Source organism: Antrostomus carolinensis, unplaced genomic scaffold (assembly GCF_000700745.2).
Source record: "Antrostomus carolinensis isolate BGI_N321 unplaced genomic scaffold, ASM70074v2 scaffold17215, whole genome shotgun sequence".
Taxonomy (NCBI): domain Eukaryota; kingdom Metazoa; phylum Chordata; class Aves; order Caprimulgiformes; family Caprimulgidae; genus Antrostomus; species Antrostomus carolinensis.
The window spans coordinates 16,748-29,995 of NW_010317373.1; the positions used below are offsets into that span (position 1 = coordinate 16,748).

Here is a 13,248-nt window from a genome sequence, read left to right on the forward strand (position 1 = left end):
CATTGAGCTGATAGTTGCTTTCATTAAGCTTTGACTGTTCAGCATGCTCATTTTCTAGGAGATGCTGTGAAATGTGTATACACTTGTGACCTCATTAATGTTTATAAATATGTAAAGGGCGAGTGTCACGAGGATGGAGCCAGGCTCTTCTCAGTGATGTCCAATGGTAGGACAAGGGGCAGTGGGTGTAAGCTGGAACACAGGAGGCTCCGCTTAAACTTGAGAAGAAACTTCATTACAGTGAGGGTGACAGAGCACTGGAACAGGCTGCCCAGGGAGGTTGTGGAGTCTCCTTCTCTGGAGACATTCAAAAACCTCCTGGACACCTTCCTGTGTAGTCTCATTTAGGTTCCTGCTCCGGCAGGGGGATTGGACTAGATGATCTTTCAAGGTCCCTTCCAATCCCTAACAGTCTGTGATTCTGTGTTATTCTGTGATTAACACTAGATCCAGTAGGGGATCTCAAAATGAAATCCAGAGTCCTCTGCTCAGTGTACACAGAAGGTTGAGATGCTTGGGAACAGAGTTAGCACACCAAGCAGCAGTGTGGAGCACACAGCTAGTGATAACTAAACAGGAATCTCTGGGCACAGTTGAGTATGAAATCCTACCTGCAAGGCTTGTAACAAGACACTGACAACCATGTAAGATCTTTTAAACAATTAAACAGGTCCCACACTGAAAACTGCATTCAGAGCCTGACATAATTTTGACAATAGGAACCTATGAGAGGAATAAATGAGTAAGTAGATAGAGGGGTTCTCCTTATTGCAGAAGCTCAGTGGGAGAGGATGGGAGATTCAGCCTCTCTTACTCTTCAGAGTTGTGGAGTCCCAGCTCTTACCCTCCTGAGGTGAATTACTTGCCTTCCATCATTGGCACTAGACCTGGCAGGGTCTCCACCCTTGCTGCAGTGACTGTGCCATTGTAATGAAAGATGAAACATTACTACACCAAGAAGAAAATAAGCATCAGAGCATAAAAATGGTGATGTGTAGGTTTAGCAGTGGATGCCTGCCATGGTGTGTTCCCTGGGACCTGGTTCTATGCTCATCTGAAGCACACTATAAGTCTTCCTCAGCTCCATGGCCTGAGGTTCCTTCCAGTAGAAATTGCTCAAAAACAAGCTTGGATGTCTTCTCCTGATGCAGTTACACTACTGTGAAAAACCAGGCTGAAAGTTGTTTCAGGTCCACCAGTTTAACAATGGCCCAAATAACTGAGGGGTGAAGGCACCTTCTGACAGGTAATTCCCTGGATCCCATTTCTGAGTGGTGGACTCATTGATGGCTGAGTGACAGGCACAATAGAGGGGCACACTCTGTGTGCAGCAACAAATTAAGCAATTGGGATGAAGTGAGCTTTACCTGAGCAGAAGGCATAAGCAAGTGCTTAGTTTTAAATCCCTACCCATGGGACCACTGACAACACTAGATTACCTACTTGCTTTCACTAGGGTATGTGCTTAAGTATTTTGCTGAATCAGTCATGGTTATGAAGTCAGTGCTTTCTCTCCTGAGGTTTTTGGTTTTTTTTTCCCCCAGACCTGAAACATTTTGGTTTCTCCTTCTCCAAGTTAAAGCTATCTACCTCTAAACTGACATGAAGTTCTAGCACAATAACTTCAGATTAAGTAATGAGGAAAGAAATGCAAAAGCGATTGAGTTCTAGACCACTACAGTGGTTAAAAAAACCCAAGTATGGATCAAGAGACTAGGAAAGTTTGAAATCAGACTCTCAGTTTGAGAGAATCAGAAGTCACTCAGGTGTAATCCAGTTGAAGTTACAAGTCTGGCCTTTATCAGCAGAAGAGTTTCAGACAATGGTGGAAATTTGAGCCTCAAACATTGAACTGAGCCTTAAACATTCCTAACTGTAGCTGATGTCTCTTTATTGTGGATCCAGCCAATTCAGCAATTGCATTTCATATATTCTTTTTTCGTTCCTGTCATCAGAATCTGCAACATGTTGACTCAAAATGTAATGCAAATGATTAAAAACCCAACATGCTGAACCCATTTAGAAAAAAACGTGGTTTCTATAATACATGTGTTGATCTAATAGACACAAGCCTTTCATTTAAGGGGAAAAAACCCACAAAACCCCTTAAAAATACCACATCAGGTCCTTATATTCATTATGAAATATCCTAGTTGAATAATTTGATTTTTTGAAAAGCAAGCCAAAGCTTCTTTCCTTGAGCTGATAATAGTTGAAAATTAACTTACTGTCTAAGCAAAGCTGTATCAATAAAGCAAGTAGTTGTAAATAATAAAAATAAAATCTTAGTATCTCTTAGTGTAAATTTCTTCTTCATTCACTTGAAAGTAGCATTTTTTTTATAAGAATTATCATACCAGCACACAAATTTGTCAATAGGTGAACCAAAGAAGCCTAGCTTCCAGTGGGCTTGTGCCTTAAGGTTGAGTTACCAAGTGGAAGGTGTGTTGTCTAATAAGTCCTCTTTCTAATACCAATAAGAGGCTTTTAGAGTGCACTGGTAGAATCTCTCTCCACTACCTCTTTTTGCAAAGTTTATAGGAACTTGCTACCTATGAGGTCTCTACCTTACTATTAGATTTATATTAAATTGAACTCAAATCTATAGAGAATATAAACAGACAGACAGATATGTAGATACAAACATACAAAGTGCTTGAGCAAGCTTTGACTAATTTCTTTCATTACTTCAGATTTGGTTTTTTTTTTTTTTTGTATCACTGGTAACCACTGAGTTGGACAGTAAAGGCTGTTTACAGGTATTTGGTAAAAAGTGCCATAAAAAACTTGGAGTTGCATTGGGGTTTTGATATTTATCACAAATTTTCCAATTCTCTTTTTCTTAAATTATCTATACTATTAGAACCACTGAGATTGAAAACAGGGCTAGGAATCTTACTATAATATTCTTTGTTAGGGTATGTGTTACAAAAAAAAAAGGAAGATGTTTCTGCACTCTGGCAGATTCAGTTTTGGTGTGAGGTAGATACAGAATGTAAGAATAACAGTGGGTTTTTATAAATGTATTTATTCTTATGCAGTGGTAGAATTGCAGTCCATTTCTAACTGATTTTAGTGTTTGAAAAAGGAATACATGTTGAAATTTTGGCAAACTACTTCACTTATTTTTTTCGGTGTAACCTAAGACTTGCTCATTTAAAACAATAATTCTTTACAAAGCTGTGATGCAAAATAAAGAGATACATTTACCTTTTATTTTCAAAGCAATGAGAGCAGGGGAGTGCAAAGGGACTGTTTTGCAGAAGAGTATAAAGGCATGTTTTTCAAAACCCTTTCTTGCAGTGTTCCCCTTTGTTGCTGTGTGCTACTTAATTCCAGTAATTTACCATAAGAACAACTATTTCTGAAGACTGTCTCCTGGCTTCTGTCATTATTTTTCTGGCAAGAAAATCCAGTCATTTTATATGTAATCTTCAAACATACTTCATGAGTTGTCTATAAAAAGTTGATGTAAGAGTGTATGTGTATGCATGTGGTGTTTGTTCTGTGCTAGATAGTTTCATCTAAAACTTAATGGAAACATCCCTTGAACAGAAGGAGAGCTGGGAAACAATGATTTGCAGTTGCATTTCACTTACTTTACAGTATGAAAGCAGCAAATGAACTACTATCTTTGGCAGCAAACAAACAGGCACTTTAAAGAAGTATTTGTGATTGATTGTTCTTGTTTTATAGCCCCTGGTGTACCATATCTACTCTTCTACTCTGGCAAGTCATTTTGACATAATGTAAACATAATGTATTGATTATTTCTTTTGGCCAGGATAACTGCCCTCTTCTGCCTAACTCTGGCCAAGAAGACTTTGATAAAGATGGCAAAGGAGATGCCTGTGATGAGGATGATGACAATGATGGTGTTGAAGATGACAAAGTAAGATGCATTTCTGCGTCTTCTACATTTGACCTAAATACCTGGTTTTAAGGAAAACTATTACAATAGAGGAGAGGAGAGCTTTACTGTTCAGAGCTTCAGCTGTGTTGTTCTGCACTGCCTTCCCTGAATGATTTCTGGTGCAGAGTAAAGCTGTGTTGGGTCAAAGGAACGTAGCACTGTGCAGAGCAAAGCAGCCTGGGGAACCTGGGGCTGAATTATGTTCTCTGTATCAGTTCTGGGTTCGGTTGTGTGCATTAAAACAGTTGAATGGAAGGTGGGTTTGAGTTTTTTATTTTGCAATGGCAGAATGATAGGTCCATTGTATTTGAAAAGCTGGTAGATATTATATCTGAGGTATGTTAGAAACAAGTTACGGTGAATAATAATAACTATAAACACAGTCGGCATCAAAAGGAAATTACAACAGGAAAGTAAATAGCCTGATTCATACTTTTCTCCTTTAGATCTACCCACAAGACTGAAATTCTTTTACCTGCAGACCCTAAAAGATAGGCAATTAGTCTAAACCTGTTCTCCCTGTACATTCAGCAAAAGGACAGAGGCACCTCCAGAGTGGGATTCACCCTGCCTTTTCTGAACATGTTTAGGATGAGTGAATTGGTTTTAGGAATTTACTCTTCCTCTTTGTTCCCTTCAGAGAGACCTTATATGCTCTAGAGCTTCAAGTAGTTAAAGCTGGGTTAGAACTGTGTTTATGGAGTCTCTGCTTAGAATATTTCAAAAACCAAAGAATAACTTGATAAAATAATACGATTTAGGCCACATATTTGGAAAAAACGTAGTCAGAAGTTCAGTTTTATGAGCAGTATAAAATTGTGACTTGCCTCTATCTTGTCCTTGAGTATATAAACTGTATTTCTAAGGAATTTAAAATGTTGGGCTCAAAAAAATATTTCCTAGTAAATGGTTTTTGCTTTAGCAGAGAAAAAGTAGTTTAAAGATTTTTATCAAGTGACCTCACTTCAGATTCCATGATGCTGATATAGCCCTCTGCCCACTGCTTTGGTTTGGTTTCCTTCTCTGCTTTCTACACTGAGTACTTCCTCATGTCTGTGCAGAAGTCCATGTGTAATTTGGGGATGTGTGAAACCTAAGAATTGTTGTTCTGGCAGACTTTCAAATTAGGGACTAAACTGAAATGAAACTTTCAAAATTCCCCTAAAAGGAGCAGTCTGAGGGGCAAAAAAAATATTTTGGGTCAATGAGAGTATTTCATTTTAACTTTGCTTTTTGAAACTCTTTACATTTCATTATCATACGCAATATAACACAACCCACAAAAAAAAGTCAATCCTTGTTTAAGTTGAAAAATCAAATATGGGGTGTAAAAGTGAAAATATTGATTATAGTTTGTTCCAAAAAGTCAGAATAGCAATTCTATTTTTTTTTTCCAAAAAAATATAATATGTAGGTGAAGTTGGCCTGATTTTAAACCGCATTCTGTTTTGTTTTGTTTTGTTTTTTAAAAAAGTGCATGGTAGAGTGATACACTTTTGTTGAGATATTGGAGTACAGATCCAATTTAAAGTGCCTGTTGCTCTTGTAGTGAGATACGGAATCCCTTGTACAAAAAGACAAAAACAGACAGTGAGCCAGGCTGTGCTGATGCCATCCTGTTACCACCAAGATCTTCAGTGTAGGTACAGCTTGTCTCTTGAAAAAATAATGGATTAATGTTTTGATGGATGAACAGGAAGACCTACCACTTCATAGTATGCTCTCATGAGTTATGCTTTATATTCTGAAATGTTTTATTTCTTCTTACTAGGACAACTGCCCTCTTCTATTCAACCCTCGTCAGTTTGATTATGACAAGGATGAAGTTGGTGACCGCTGTGATAATTGCCCCTACGTACACAACCCTGCTCAGATTGACACAGATAATAATGGGGAGGGTGACTCATGTGCTGTGGATATTGACGGAGATGGTATGCTTTCAGTTGTGAGAATTAAGTGCTCTTCTGCAAGTACACTTTGCTTTATGTCCAGTAAGATGGGCTACCTGCTTTTATACACAGAATAAAATTGAGTCTAACTGCTCAAAAATTCAGAAGAAAGAGATGACTGAGGTTCTTCTGTCCTGTTAAGTGTAATTGTTTTCAAAGTCCCTAAATGACTGCAGTGGATATTATTAGAAGAATAAATCACAGCAAGTCTTTTATCAGTGTAATCTTAAAAAAATTTCTTTCACCTGTGTTCCAAAGTAATCAGGGCCTAATATAATTTTTCTGTTGACTTTTTTTTTTCCTTCATTTTTAAGGAGGGAAAAGAACATCAGAACATCTGTGTGGTTAGGACAGTATCTGTAGGAAATTAATCTGCTTTTCTATGAACATACTGCAAAGCCTACAGTAATTCAAATAGACGTTTTTTGTATCTTAAAATTTTATGACTGAGATTTAATCAGAATTAAGGAGGGGGGAAAGCACTTAAATGTCTTTCAAAAAGTCTTATCCTTGCATTTCAAATTTATGAGAATCCAGAAGGACAAGAAGTTGAAGAATCTAGTTTTGGATTTCCTTCAGTTTTAAACTTTTGGATGCTTATCTGACTTGAACTTCAGAACATTTTGAAGTCCTCTCATCCTTCTGATCATCAGGTTCTTAGTAGTACTGACGGAGTTTTGCCTTTGAAGAAAAGTGCAATCATATGCTGTTGGCTGAAAGATTATGCAAATATCCAGGGACCATATAATGTAGGAGAGAGTACTTGTATCCTTTCCAGACAGCTATGCCAACATATTTTTTTTCTTTTCAACATATTATAATTTTGAAGGAGATTATTGGTTATATAATAAAGTTTCCTGAGGGGGAACAGTTTCTTTTGAAAATTTGGCATGTTGTACAATAAATGATGCACATTTTCTAGTAAAATGAAATTATTTAGTGCTGAGACAGCTGAACATTAATGCAGTTGTTCCTATACAAAACTCTTTGGAAATTGCACTGTGTTATAGCTGTGCACTCTATGGCATTCCTTAAAGTGTCTGGGGAGAAAATTAAAATCAAATTATTTATAAAGAAAAATACCCCACCCCTTTATCTGTTATTCTATGAAAAAGGCTTAAATTCTTAAGACATAATCAGGAAAATCCCTTAGAAAAATACCTGTTGAAATAGTAAGAAAACTGGAATTGATACTGTCATTTTTTCTAATATTAATCTTTTCACTGTTTCACATTGTAGCAATCATAAAACCAATCAGCCCCTTAAGAGCCTTGCTTCTTTACTCCTGTAGTCTATGGCTGTCTGTGCTGGATGGTGTATCATTCTGATTTCTTTGATCTTTTGTTGCTTTTTTTCCTCATAGACATTTTTAATGAACGAGATAATTGTCCTTACGTCTATAACACAGACCAGAGTGATACAGATGGTGATGGAGTTGGTGATCAGTGTGATAATTGTCCATTGATGCATAATCCAGACCAGGTAAATGTTAAAAGACAGTTTCCTTAATGGTAATGTCAGAACAAAGGCAGAAAAAAGAAGACGGGAATTGCTATCAGTCCCTGTTTGCTGTAGAGCTCAAGAGGTGGATCTCTATTGCTCATTTTCACTTCTCAGGTTATCTTATTTCTTTGTATCAGTTGGAAGAGAAGTAGAATGATGACATCTTTAATCCATCTTCAAGGCTTTGGTGAACTTGTATTTTTCCCCATGGCAAGTGACAACAGCCTTGGGGCTGCATTTGGTATGCCTGAGATTTTTGGTCCCTGCCCAGATAAGTAACATCAAGCATACAGAAACAATCAGAAAATGTGCTTTCCAGACTGCAACTCCCATGTGATCTCTAAAATGAGAGCAATTAAGATCATGGCCAAAAACCTGCCCTGAAAATATCTTGACAACCAGATCTTATGCACTGATGGCAGAATAAGTAGCTATGCTAGTTTGAAGTTATGTTTCTGCTTTAACCATGGTTGTCATCATGATATCACTTGTCTCCAGAGAAGTCCTTGAAGAGAAATGTTGAAAAATTAAGTACTAGGCTATCTGTGCTTTTGTAACAATAATAAATTTACTTTTTTTTTTTTTTTTGGTAGACTGATGCAGACAATGACCTTGTTGGTGATCAGTGTGACAACAATGAGGACATAGATGAAGATGGCCACCAGAACAACCAAGATAACTGTCCTTACATCCCCAATGCTAATCAGGCTGACCATGATAAAGATGGTAAAGGAGATGCCTGTGATCCTGATGATGACAATGATGGTGTCCCAGATGACAGGGACAATTGTCGGCTCAGATACAACCCTCAGCAGGAGGACTCTGATGGTAAGAACAATGTCATGGATTTTGTTTAGCTCTTAATATCCAGTTTTGGTCTTGGACTATTAGTATTTGGTGAAAAGAAAGACTTCAGATCAAACTGAGCTGCTTTTGACGTTAGAGACACTGTGGACTTCAGTGGAACTGCACTCGCCAGTTTGGTTCAGAGTTAGAGCATTAGGAAACTTCTTTGACAGGGGCTCAAACATGCACATACTTATTTGTAGAACATCACCTTTAAGAAATTTTAAAAAAATACACCAGACTGATTTTCACTTTGGATTGGGAAATTCAAAGTTAAAAAGACTATGGGAAAATATTTCAAATATCTTGAATTTCAAATGTCTTCAAAATGAACTGGTTTGCTTTCAAAATAAGTTGTTTTCTGAAAATTAAAATGGAAAGAAAAATGGTTTAGTTCTGTTTTGAAAACCAGACTATTTCTCCAAGTTTTTCAAGTCTAAAGTTATTGTTAATTTTAAATTATTATTGTAAAGAGAAGATTTCTGGGCAGCTTTTCTCAAATTTGCTTTATAGGTAGCTTTAAATATGTCTCGATGATGTACATGTCACAGTTCAAGAAATGGATACATAATTGTTCTTTTCTTCAATTCTGTGGTAAAATCTTGCTGGTCACTCTCACACAGTCCTTCTCTATGTTTGGCTGTATTTCAATAATGAAGTAGTGATAGCTTCACAATCATAAATGTAATCTAGTAAAAATATATATGATCCCTTAAAAACCACCATAATATGTCTATGTGTAATGGCCCTTGCAATAAATACAGGTGAGCAATTTCTGTTCCGAGTTATACAGCTTGCTGGAGTCATTCCATGGTTATGTTGGTGAAATTGAAAGCAGAATTTAGTACCTATACAGTATGGTTTTATGTACATGGGGAAACAAAGTCCTAAGCCCTGACTGATTTCCTGGTAATACAGCCGCTTGCAGTAGGAGGTTTCTGGCTGGAGTCAGTAGTAGTCCTTAAATTGTTTAACTCTTCAGTCTAATGATATAATGAGAATATCTCTGTATTTGTCAATCTCTGGAATAGCCCTTTAATTTCAGAAATATCCTAGAATAAAGGTGCCCCCAAACTGAGGTAGTTTTTTATAGTCAGATGTCACCTGGATCTTGGGAGAGACACTACGTTTATGTGTGGAGTAAGTGTTCATAAATAAACTTAAACAGTTTAGCCAGCTCATCACTGTCATTAGTGGCAGGTTCAACAGAAATCTTGCAAAAGTGATAAATAAAGCCAAAAGATGCTCCCACGCTCTTGAAGATGTGAGCTATATTATATAAAGATGAGGCCCTGGAGAGAGCTGTTGGACGTTGCTGGGTAAACAAATGCTTTCGAACTTCCCTTGACAGGGAATCAGTGTTGTCAACAGCAGCTCAGTACCAGATGAAAATCAGTAGGACTTTCAGTGAATAATTAGATTATCCTGTGACTTACCTCTCTGATATTGGCAAAGGGAATAAAATTGGAAATTCATTCTCTTTTCTTCAATAAGTACTGAAGCAAACAGGTGCAGGAGCACACAGCTGGTCAGGATTTGGAGTTCTCTGTGGCTGATTGCCAGGGTGGAAAATGGGACCATTTTACCATGTATCTGAACTGCAGAAAGTCTTTGAGATGCTTCAGCTTCCTCTAACTACTCTTTTTTTGACTGTTGCCTAAAACTCATTCTGCTTTCTCTTTGAGAGCTTCATATTTGGATAGTGCTGTGCTGGTTAGGCATAGTTAGACACAGCTTTCCATTTGACTGTGAAGCATCTAGTAGTAGGTCAATAATGAATGAGCTGGATCATTACTGCTTCCCAATGTGTTAATTCCCATGTTAAAACAATCACAAACACTTAAATTAAAAAAACAAACAAACAAACAAAAAACCCCCAGATGCTCAGCTATATAAGGATAGAAACAAATTAGCTGTCAGTTCTGGTTTGACATTAGTACCTAGTGTAATACCCAGTGGCTTCTGTAGTAAAAGCCAGAGCCATTTGTGAGTTTGTTTCTGTACTTGTCTAGCCAAGTTTTTCTTCTTTATTTTCAAGTGTTTGTACTATTGCATGCCACTGAATAATGGTGGCATTGTCAGTGAGATTTTTTTTTTTCAGATGCCTCCTTTCACCACCTGCTATTCTAGGCAAGTCACATCTACTGGTTTCCACCAATATTGTGGGTAAATTAAGAAAAGAAATACCTTTTAAATTTTTAAAAAATACTGAATAGTGAAAGTGTTGAACAGCCGCACAAGTGTAGCTGAGGAGTATGAATGTATTTTTAGGTTCACTAAAAAACTTACTGTAATTCATATAACAAAACTTAATATTTCCATTCTTCTAAGGCTAGTCCTGTTGGACAGTGCTTCTTTCATTTTTCTTATATTTTCCTGAAGTGCTACATCCTTTATAAGACAAGTTGTTCTACCCACAAGTGAGAGTGACTGAGCGTGTATGCATATTTTACTGTAATGCTGTCCCCACTGTCTTTTTACATAAATGTGACATTTCTGCAATCTGAAGCACCTTAGATGGATTGTTACTGAAGGAATCTTGATACAGAGATAGGAGTCTGAAAAAAAGTTTAGTATCTTCAATTGTAAATAAGGATTTAGTAATGTGCAGGAAGATTAAGTTTTTTGGCACTGTTGTTTGAATTAATTTACACTGCACATATTAAAATGTGGCGTCGTATCTGCATCTGGGACAAATCAAACTGAAAATGTAATACAAGCATTAGTGAATTACATTGACATAGCAAACTTCCAACTTTCCCACCCTGATTCTAAAGCAGCATGTAGACTGGGGCCAGATTGATCACTGTCATAAACCACTGAGAGGACAGTTTTATTAGCAATGCTTTTGGCCCTAATCTAAGTTGATGACTTCTTCCAGTCATTAGCAGCAACATTTCAAATAGACATTCAGAGAATTAAGCTTTATTTGGAGTCATTTGGAGCATTCTTTGAGAAACAAGAGAATTACATATTCATATGTATCACAAATTTCTTCCATCAGTGAACAAGCTGTCAGAAAGGCTGGATAAGTTGCTAACTATTGCATTTGCTTATTTACGTTGCTTATAGGTGATGGCAGAGGTGACATTTGCAAAGATGACTTTGACAATGACAACGTCCCAGATATTTATGATGTATGCCCTGAAAACAACGCCATCAGTGAAACTGATTTCAGAAAGTTCCAGATGGTCCCCCTGGACCCCAAGGGAACAGCTCAGATTGATCCCAACTGGGTTATTCGCCATCAAGGCAAGGAACTGGTGCAGACTGCCAACTCTGATCCTGGAATAGCCGTAGGTGAGTATCAGATGTCAGCCATTGTCTTAGGAAAAGTAACCAGTGATGTGGTGATAAGGAAGGAAAAAAAAAGAAAGAGATAAACACACTTTCTGGTGCTGCAAGCTTTGGACTGATGCACAGCAACAGTGTATATGCCCAATTAAATTATGCTTTTTGACTATATCACTGAGTGTAACACACATAAAATACCCAGCTGAAAAACTTGATATAGTGCCCGCTGTCTTCAATGCCACTTGTAAACAACATATTTCTCTCCAGAAGCCTCCATGTGGTAGGTAGGCAAGTGTAATTACCTCCTCTCCTACAGGTAAGACAGTTGAAAAAGATAGTTTATGACTCCTGGCAAAACTCAGGATAGACCTGGGACTCTTGGGTGTGGGCAGCCAGACCCAACATTGTAACTCAGTGGTTTGTCTCTTGTCCTCTCCCAGGCTACGATGAATTCAGCTCCGTTGATTTCAGTGGGACGTTCTATGTTAACACAGACCGTGATGATGACTATGCTGGCTTTGTGTTTGGCTACCAGTCCAGCAGTCGGTTTTATGTTCTGATGTGGAAGCAGGTCACTCAGACCTACTGGGAGGACAAACCCACCAGGGCTTACGGCTATTCTGGTGTGTCGCTCAAAGTAGTGAATTCAACAACTGGTACTGGTGAACACCTCAGAAATGCTCTCTGGCACACAGGAAACACCCCTGGACAGGTGAGAGATTTAAAACTTCAGGCCAACTTCAGGTATGACTAGTGTTTTAAAAAGAAGGGAGATGTCTCAAAAATAATTTCCTTTCACACCTCAATTTTTGCAGATGTTTATCAGCTTTTTTCAATTCCTGTATTAATAGTGTCAATAATATTTACATTGTGTTTCAAAGAAGCATGTATTTTGTTATGTATTTAATTGCATTATATATATTATATCATATCATTATTTCATAGATATACATTACATGTTTAAAAAATTATGAATAGAAAAAATTACATGTATAAAAGGGAAGATGTGGTGTGGTCCAAAGAAAAAGCAGTGAAAGGTCTCAGTTATGCACAAATCCTTTGTGACGTCTGTATTGGCACTTGCTTCTTCAGCATTCCAGCTTGCTTGAATTATACGTGGTTTAGAGTTCAGTAACCAGTGACAGCCAAAGAGAAAAGAAATGAAAACAAAGAGAGAAAAACTGCTGCTGTGCCAAAGAGAAAATAAATTAAAACAAAGAGGAAAAACTGCTGGTGTTCCAAATAGGGCCCAGCCATGGGAGAAACGTGTGCCTTTTGGAAATTGAGTTAGTGAGTTTTCACATGTGGATAGGAATTTCACAATTTGGAGTTCCTTGCAGGAGCAAGACCTTGACTGAGTGCAAGAAATTTCAAGGAGCGGGCCACAGGCAGTAACATCTGTGCAAGCTGCAGTCTCTCCTTTGGTGTGTATAGATAGGAAAAGTAGCATTGACTCTGGCAGTGTGCGTGCGTACGTGCAAACAGGGGCAGGGCTTCCTGGGGGGAGTCAGCCTCGATGCTGTAATGGTCCTCAGTGACTCCAGCCATGAAACTACAGATGAGTAACTGGTCAATAAATGACACAGGAATTTTCATTACTCCTTCTATAAAAGAGGTCTGCTGATCATACCATCAAATGTTAAACACGATTTTCAGTTTCATGCTCTGCAGCAAATAAGCTTTGGCTGCATGAAGAGTTACTATGGTGAACATACAGTTATGGAAGCACAGTCTGTTTCTAAT

At 37.7% G+C, this 13,248-nt stretch overlaps 1 protein-coding gene across 1 annotated transcript in view; it reads left to right on the forward strand.

Moving 5' to 3' along the window:
• Positions 1–13,248, forward strand: part of THBS2 (thrombospondin 2) — a gene marked incomplete at its 3' end in the record, with an annotated part of 31,420 nt that overhangs the window by 15,672 nt on the left and 2,500 nt on the right. Inside the window, exons 13-18 of the mRNA XM_029085105.1 lie at positions 3,785–3,892; positions 5,685–5,844; positions 7,226–7,344; positions 7,959–8,193; positions 11,284–11,511; positions 11,946–12,238. Coding sequence (XP_028940938.1) covers positions 3,785–3,892; positions 5,685–5,844; positions 7,226–7,344; positions 7,959–8,193; positions 11,284–11,511; positions 11,946–12,238 — 1,143 coding nt within the window. The remainder of the gene's footprint in view (positions 1–3,784; positions 3,893–5,684; positions 5,845–7,225; positions 7,345–7,958; positions 8,194–11,283; positions 11,512–11,945; positions 12,239–13,248) is intronic.